This window comes from Meles meles, chromosome 1, assembly GCF_922984935.1.
Source record: "Meles meles chromosome 1, mMelMel3.1 paternal haplotype, whole genome shotgun sequence".
In the NCBI taxonomy this organism is placed as follows: domain Eukaryota; kingdom Metazoa; phylum Chordata; class Mammalia; order Carnivora; family Mustelidae; genus Meles; species Meles meles.
In genome coordinates this window covers 107,802,431-107,810,390 of record NC_060066.1, presented here as the reverse complement: position 1 = coordinate 107,810,390, position 7,960 = coordinate 107,802,431, and the positions used below count along the sequence as shown (strand labels likewise).

The 7,960-nt window shown below is 45.6% G+C and overlaps 1 protein-coding gene across 1 annotated transcript; it reads right to left on the bottom strand.

The window, feature by feature from the left end:
* Positions 1-4,491: 4,491 nt before the first annotated feature.
* CRNN (cornulin) lies at positions 4,492-7,254 on the bottom strand. The gene is made up of 3 exons (XM_045997410.1): positions 7,117-7,254; positions 5,256-5,973; positions 4,492-5,114 (listed from the first exon to the last, which is right to left on the bottom strand). Exons 1-3 carry the CDS (start codon positions 7,252-7,254, stop codon positions 4,492-4,494), a joined length of 1,479 nt encoding a protein of 492 aa, XP_045853366.1.
* Positions 7,255-7,960: the final 706 nt, after the last annotated feature.

The following is a 7,960-nucleotide window of genomic DNA, read 5'->3' as shown; positions in this document are numbered from 1 at the left end:
ATTGCTTCTGATATATTCTTTCTGCACTGCTGTTGTGTTTTAGCTGCTCTTTCCCTCAGGTCACTCGTCTGCAGAATTTCTCTTTGCCTGCAGTGGGGAGTGTTTGAACCTTGTTCACTGTGTGATGAGTTTTAACTAGTTGTGTTTTGACCTGCTTGTTAAAAAAGGCTAGATCCTATTTACCCTAGAGCAGAGCTCTATGGGCAGTAGAGTTGTGTGTGTGTGTGTGTGTGTGTGTGTGTGTGTGTGTGTGTGTGTTTGTTGGTCTTCTGGGTTAGGGTCCTGCTGCCCTAATTCTCAGGCAGTTTTGCCCTACTGGAACTGCACCTGCAGGGCACTGTAGTATTGTGCTCAGTGTTAGTGGCTCCAGCCTGCACCAGGAGCACTGTATTTCTCACTGAAGTGGGCCAGTGGCATCAGCCCACCCTCTTGTCCCCAGAGTGGGGCATTTACATCTGCCACTATTCAGAAAGGCCCTCATTGAAAAGCAGACAATCTCCCCTCTTGTGTACCTGGATTCTGTTAGAACCCTGCCTTTGTCCTGTCTGTGTCCAGGTTGTCTATCCACCTGGAAGCACAGTGCTCCTGTGTTTTATCTCGGGCATGCTGCCTAGGCTTCAAACTCTAAATTTTAGGGAACTGGCAGGGCACAGGCCCATGCTGGTCCTCTAGGGGAGGGTCTCACTGTGCTAGGACTGGTACTGGTTTGTTCCCAAAAGCAATGCAAGAATGTGCAGGAGTTCAGAGTTTAGAGTAATGTCCAGCAAAAAGCCAGTGTCCAGGCTGGCTCTCCTCAGAAGATGTCTCTGCTCCTATGCTAATGAACAGAAGTTGCTGGTTCTTTTGTCCCTAGATGGGCCATGCCATTTCTCCAAAATGCACTCCAAGAGGGGCATTTTTCTCTCCCAGTGCAACCCAGGGGATTCTCAGACAATGCTCCCTTCTCCTGGCCTCCACCCTCCTTCTTCACAGGAATGTCTCTACACTCACCTGGCTCCACACTGGTGATGGCATGGACTTCTAAAACATGAGAATTTGAGTTAAATTTCTTATAAAAACTTGCAATAATAAGCCCCTCTCACTTTTCCCATCTATGATTTTGGGGAAGTGTTTTTCTTGTGCAATGCACCCTGTTCTCTCTCTCTCTCTCCTCTCTACCTGATCAAGGCTCCCTCTCCCTGCAGTTTCCATGACTTTTTCCTCCCCTCTAAATCACTTTTCTGCACCTCCCATCTTCCATGATGTGTCTCCTTACCTCCCTCTAGTTATGCAGTTTATTCCTTCAATCTTCAGATAGATTTCTTAGGTGTTCAGAATGATTTTATATTTAATCTAGCTGTGTCAAGACTGAGGCAATGCAAAAGCTTTTGATCTTGATGAAATCCCAATAGTTCATTTTCGCCCTTGCTTCCCTTGCCTTTGCCGTTGTTCCTAGGAAGATGTTGCTGCGGCTGAGGTCGAAGAGGTTGCTGCCTGCGTTCTCCTCAAGGATTTTGATGGATTCCTTTCTCACATTGAGGTCCTTCATCCATTTGGAGTCTATTTTCGTGTGTGGTGTAAGGAAGTGGTCCAATTTCATTTTTCTGCATGTGGCTGTCCAATTTTCCCAGCACCATTTATTGAAGAGGCTGTCTTTTTTCCATTGGACATTCTTTCCTGCTTTGTCAAAGATTAGTTGACCATAGAGTTGAGGGTCGATTTCTGGGCTCTCTATTCTGTTCCACTGGTATATGTGTCTGTTTTTGTGCCAGTACCATACTGTCTTGATGATGACAGCTTTGTAATAGAGCTTGAAGTCCGGAATTGTGATGCCACCAACTTTGGCTTTGTTCTTCAATATTCCTTTGGCTATTCGAGGTCTTTTCTGGTTCCATATAAATTTTAGGATTATTTGTTCCATTTCTTTGAAAAAAATGGATGGTATTTTGATAGGGATTGCATTAAATGTGTAGATTGCTTTAGGTAGCATAGACATTTTCACAATATTTATTCTTCCAATCCAGGAGCATGGAACATTTTTCCATTTTTTTGTGTCTTCCTCAATTTCTTTCATGAGTACTTTATAATTTTCTGTGTATAGATTCTTAGTCTCTTTGGTTAGGTTTATTCCTAGGTATCTTATAGTTTTGGGTACAATTGTGAATGGGATTGACTCCTTAATTTCTCTTTCTTCAAAAGCTTTTGCACAGCAAAGGAAACAGTTAACAAAACCAAAAGACAGCTGACAGAATGGGAGAAGATATTTGCAAACGACATATCAGATAAAGGGCTAGTATCCAAAATCTATAAGGAACTTAGCAAACTCAACACCCAAAGAACAAACAATCCAATCAAGAAATGGGCAGAGGACATGAACAGACATTTCTGCAAAGAAGACATCCAGATGGCCAACAGACACATGAAAAAGTGCTCCACGTCACTCGGCATCAGGGAAATACAAATCAAAACCACAATGAGATATCACCTCACACCAGTCAGAATGGCTAAAATTAACAAGTCAGGAAATGACAGATGCTGGCGAGGATGTGGAGAAAGGGGAACCCTCCTCCACTGTTGGTGGGAATGCAAGCTGGTGCAACCACTCTGGAAAACAGCATGGAGGTTCCTCAAAATGTTGAAAATAGAACTACCCTATGACCCAGCAATTGCACTACTGGGTATTTACCCTAAAGATACAAACATAGTGATCCGAAGGGGCACGTGTACCCGAATGTTTATAGCAGCAATGTCTACAATAGCCAGACTATGGAAAGAACCTAGATGTCCATCAACAGATGAATGGATCAAGAAGATGTGGTATATATACACAATGGAATACTATGCAGCCATCAAAAGAAATGAAATCTTGCCATTTGCGATGACGTGGATGGAACTAGAGCGTATCATGCTTAGTGAAATAAGTCAATCGGAGAAAGACAACTATCATATGATCTCCCTGATATGAGGACATGGAGAAGCAACATGGGGGGGTAGGGGGATAGGAGAAGAATAAATGAAACAAGATGGGATTGGGAGGGAGACAAACCATAAATGACTCTTAATCTCACAAAACAAACTGGGGGTTGCTGGGGGGAGAGGGGGAGCGGGCTATGGACATTGGGGAGGGGAGGCGAACCATAAGAGACTATGGACTCTGAAAAACAACCTGAGGGTTTTGAAGGGTCAGGGGTGGGAGGTTGGGGGAACAGGTGGTGGGTGATGGGGAGGGCACGTTTTGCATGGAGCACTGAGTGTTGTGCAAAAAGAATGAATACTGTTACGCTGAAAAAATTAATAAAAAGGGGAAAAAAAAAGACTGAGGCAAGCATAGGGTTCCCTATTTCTCCAACACCATAACTCCTCCCCTGCCTAGGGTTTGTTATTCAACCTAACACATTTTGTTTTCTCCTCAGAGATTGCCCTAACTTCTTGTAAACCAAAATGAAATGGAAAATGTGCTTTATACAGGATCTAGTTATTTTGTTGTAGAAGACCCCTCAGAGTCTAATCTTCCACACTACCAGAGGCAGAAGTCCCCTTATAGTTTTTACAGTTTTCCCAGGCTCCACTTGAAACCTGTAGACCCAGTGTCCCTGAAGTTAGGTGGAAGAATCTATATTTTAAAACTACTTCTGAGGTGATTATTATAATAAACCAGAGTTAAGAATTTCTACCTCAAACTTGTTCATATCCAGCAAGTGAGGCATATGGGAGGTCAGAGCTGACACAGAGAAGGAGCCAAGGCTGGGGTTCCTGGCTCAGTTCCTGGTAACACTCTTTCCCTTCTTGCCTACAAAGTTCCCAAAGGCCTTCTGCCATTTATTAGTAACCTTAAGTTGGCCTTCCTACGTGAACTTACATGTCAACAGAGACTTAACACTTTAGAATTAGAACTTATCTACCTACTTAAATTTAGCTTGTCTTTTAAGGGTATTGCAAAAAAGCCTTTTCTGGTTGAAAACTTTTATGATCCATCTCTGACAAGTATAAAAATATGATATCTACTCTCTTCACATTTTTATAACTCTTGGAATTTGTACAATATTTTCTCAACCAGATGCTCTTGTAGGGTAGGGGCCATGTCAAATTCATTATCACAGCCCTGTATCCCTTAATCCATCGTGTCAAATAGTGATTGAAAGGGACACAGAACCCACTTGCTTAGGAAGGTTTTATTGGTGCATTAGGATAGATGTGGTAATAGACAGAAGGAAGAGATAAAAGTAGCTCTGAAACCCCCACAAACTGAAGAGAGTTTGACATAAATGGGTGACTGGCTCTGTGTCTTCCTATTCCTGAGGGTGTCTGCACAGCAGAGCAGCTCAGAGAGAAGTTTAGGATAGAAAACACCTTGCAGAAAAGTTTCCATTGAGAAAGACCTAAGAGAGAAACACCATGATTAAGAACTAATGTCCAGAGACATGCCAATTGGACTGGTCAGGGCAGGACAAATCAACCCCTCTGCAGCTGTCTTCTTCCAGTACTGAACACTGGAGTCCAGGGCTGGGATATTCATGGCTTGTTGCTCTTGAAGTAGGCATATAGCCCCCTGGCTGTGAGACCTTGCTTCCCTTCTGGCTGGGCTGCTTCCTGGCCCTGGGATGAAGGAATGCCAGTGTGCAGGCTGCCCTGCTCCTGCCTTGGGATCTCCATCTCCCTTGTGTGGTCATTCACCCACTTCTGGGTAACCACTGTGGGTTCTCTCTCTCTCTGCCCACCTGTCACACTGCGTCTTGGATGAGTGCTGCTCCAGTCCTGTCTGCCTGCCAGAGCGTTTGTCCCAGCCTGGGCCTGTCCTCCCAGCTTTTTCTCTCCTGCCTCATAGTGGCTCACTTGTGTCCATCTGTGACCACTGCCTGACTGCCTCTGGGTCTGTCTCTCATTTCTATCTCCTATGTGACTTGCAATGTGGCTCCTTTCCTGCTCCATGGCCTGGGCGTGTGATGCTGCCTGTGTCTGAATCTGTTCTCCTGTCACCACTTCACTTGTTTGGCACCTGTTTTGACCCTGGACCTCAGACCCTCTGCTCTGGCCATGGGAGGACTCCTGTAGCTGTGTGTCAGGGCTTCCTATCTGACAGCTCCTGTCTAACTCTATGGCCTGGGTGGCACCTCCCGGTGTCTGAACACATTCTCCTGTCAGTATCTGGCTTGCCTGGCTCCTGTCTTCACCCTGGACCTCAGACCCTATGCTCTGGCCGTGGGAGGACTCCTGTAGCTGTGTGTCAAGGCTTCCTATCTGATGGCTCCTCTCTGGTTCCATGGTCTGGGTGGTACCTCCTGGTGTCTGAACATGTTCTCCTGTTAGTATCTGGCTTCTCTGGCTCCTGTCTTGACCCTGGACCTCAGTCCCTCTGGTCTGGCCATGGTTGGACTCCTGTGACTGTGTGTCAGGGTTTTCTATATGATGGCTCCTATCTTGCTCCACATTCTGGTTTGCATCTGTCTGGGTCTGAGTTCCAGTTCTAGTCACTAATTCACTTGTCTGCTGTGCTCTGTCCTGTTCCCTGGTCTGTGACTGTCTCTCTGACTCCCTCTGTCTGGTCTGGTGACTCTTGTCTTCTCCCACTCTTTGGGTCTGCTGCACATGTCTCCCAGCTTGTGTCTGCTGACTTTCTTTCTCTTGTCTCTGAGATTCAGACTGCCTATCCTGGCCAAGATCCTGAGCATGGTTCTGAGCCCCAAACCCTGCCTGTCCCCTGGAGGCCAGAGTGCTCTGTACACATTGGCTCCCCTCACAAATATGTCCTTCCCTAGTCTGCCCCACCTCAGCTCTCTTGCTCTGTTCGTTCCTCAGTTCTTGTGAGGCCCCAGTGGGGAGGCTTCCAGACTCTTGAGATCCACAAGCCCCCTCAGGACTCTCACTCATTGTCTTGAAACAGGCTTGGGTGACTTTAAACACCAGGACCAGGAATTCCTTGAACTCCACAGTCCCTGTATCATCTTCATCCAGCAGGTGCAGGACTTCATCCACAGTGGCAGGATCATGGGGTTTCTGTGGAGAAGAGACCAAGTCAGCATCCCTCACCTGAGGAAGGTATGGTTGGGCCAGTGCACTCAGCTTTCAGGCTTCCCACCCCTGAACTTGGGAGTCCATCTGTGCTGGCTCCATACCACTCACATAGCTACAGCAGCTCTAACATGAAACCATTTTCAGTGTGCATTCCTGCCCCTCTTGCAAGGGTAGAAAGCACTTTTTTTTTTTTGTATCCTCTGTGCCTGGCATAATTTCTGGCCTCCAGGAGAACTGGATCAAGATTCAGTGAAGAATGAATTAATGATTGAGCTCATAATGATTCTTTGGGCTGTCCTCAGTCCCTGACACCTGGAATTGAGCAGGATGCTCTCCAGCAAACCCAGCACCAGGAGAAACACAGCAGGAACATAGCCCAAAGGGAATTCTGTGAGATCCATGCTGAGGCTAAGGTGTTTTCTGAATATGGGGTGGGTGGGGTCTGGTGGGACCACAAGTTGCCCTGAGTACACATCCTGTGTGTCTATACATTCCTGTCTCTAAGACCATCATCCTGGTTGCTTTAGATAAACCAAAGACAGGGAGGGACAGGGAAATGCCTCAAGGTCCTAGGTCTGCTTTGCCAGTGGTTGGAGAAGTGGGGAGGGGCTCTTAGAGTGTACTCCCAGCTGATAATAACCAAACTGTCCTTCAAAACTCATTTCTGATGTGAACACTCAACCAATATTTTAGAGCAACTGCAAGATACTGAACTATTCTTCTAATGCATTCTTATTAATGGGTGATCAAATTTCTGATAGACATAGGAAGTAGTTACTATATCAGATTTAAGAAACACCAGAAAGCAGCAATTACTTTCATTTCTAGACTCTTCAAAGGCTCTGTTTCTCTCTGAACTGTCCCCTGTGAGTCATTTCACCTTGTCTCCAAATTAGAATTAATTGAAATCAAGGTATTTTCTCTAAGGACCTGACCTGTCAACTTCTGTGACTGTCTTTTGCTCCTTTGCCTTTCCTTTCTCAGCCTGCATAGCTGCCAGGAGGCCCGGTGGGCCTGGATCCAGTGACTGCTGCCTCAGATTCCTGAGGCAAAGCATCTGCAGGCAAATCTTTTTCATCTCTCCTCTCCTCTCCTGCCCTCCCTGCCTGGCCCAGCATGTCATACCACAATGACATCAGCAAACTCATGTTCCAGGAGCCTTTTCAGCTCCCCCCGGGTAAGCACCGTGCAGCTGCCCTCAGTCTTGGCGTAGCGCCCAAAGGCTTCGATGATCCCATTAATGTTTCGCAATAACTGAGACATCTTTGGACTCAGGCTGGAGAAAGAAACAAAGCCCCCTTGGGGGCTCCAAAGTCAACTTTAGTGTTTCCTCCTGCTTCTTCCCGGTCTTTTCTCGCATATTCAGCTCTGCATCCGGTCTCTCTCTCTCTCTCTCCCTTTTTATTATGTTATTTTAGTCACCATATAGTACATCATTAATTTTTGATGTAGTGTTCCATGATTCATTGTTTACATATAACACCCAGTGCTCCATGCGATCTGTGTCCTCTTTAATACTCCCCCCTCTCCCTCCCTTCTAAAACCCCAAGTTTGTCTTTTGGAGTCCATAGTCTTTAATGGTTCTGTCTTTCTGTCTGGGTCTTCCCACCTCCTTTCCTACTTAATGGATTTTATGAATGGGAAGGAGAGACACACCATGATTAACAGCAGGCTCCAGAGTCAGGACTTCTATGCTACTTTCACCACCTACCTGGTGAGCTAGGGCAGGTTGCTTTGCCTTTCCATACCTTGGTTTACTAATTGTGAAATGAAGATAATCCTATCAAATATGTACTTTATAGGATTATTGTGAAGATTAAAAGAGATAATTCATATAAAGCACTTGGCAGATGCTGGCTTGTACTAAGTGACAGCTATTAAATATCATTATGATGTTATTATACATACCTAATGTTTGTACATCTACGTAAAGTACTGCTCACAAAGCACTTCCATATGCATCATCCCT

What these genes read in the sequence shown, in the direction of transcription:
- CRNN (XM_045997410.1), bottom strand. Translation starts at nt 7,254, where the DNA reads ATGTCTCAGTTATTGCGAAACATTAATGGGATCATCGAAGCCTTTGGG. An exon ending in AGTTTGCTGATGTCATTGTG is followed by an intron (nt 5,974 to 7,116) that starts GTATGACATGCT and finishes TCTTCTCCACAG; the next exon opens with AAACCCCATGATCCTGCCAC. An exon ending in ACATGTTCAGACACCAGGAG is followed by an intron (nt 5,115 to 5,255) that starts GTACCACCCAGA and finishes AGATACTGACAG; the next exon opens with GAGAATGTGTTCAGACACCG.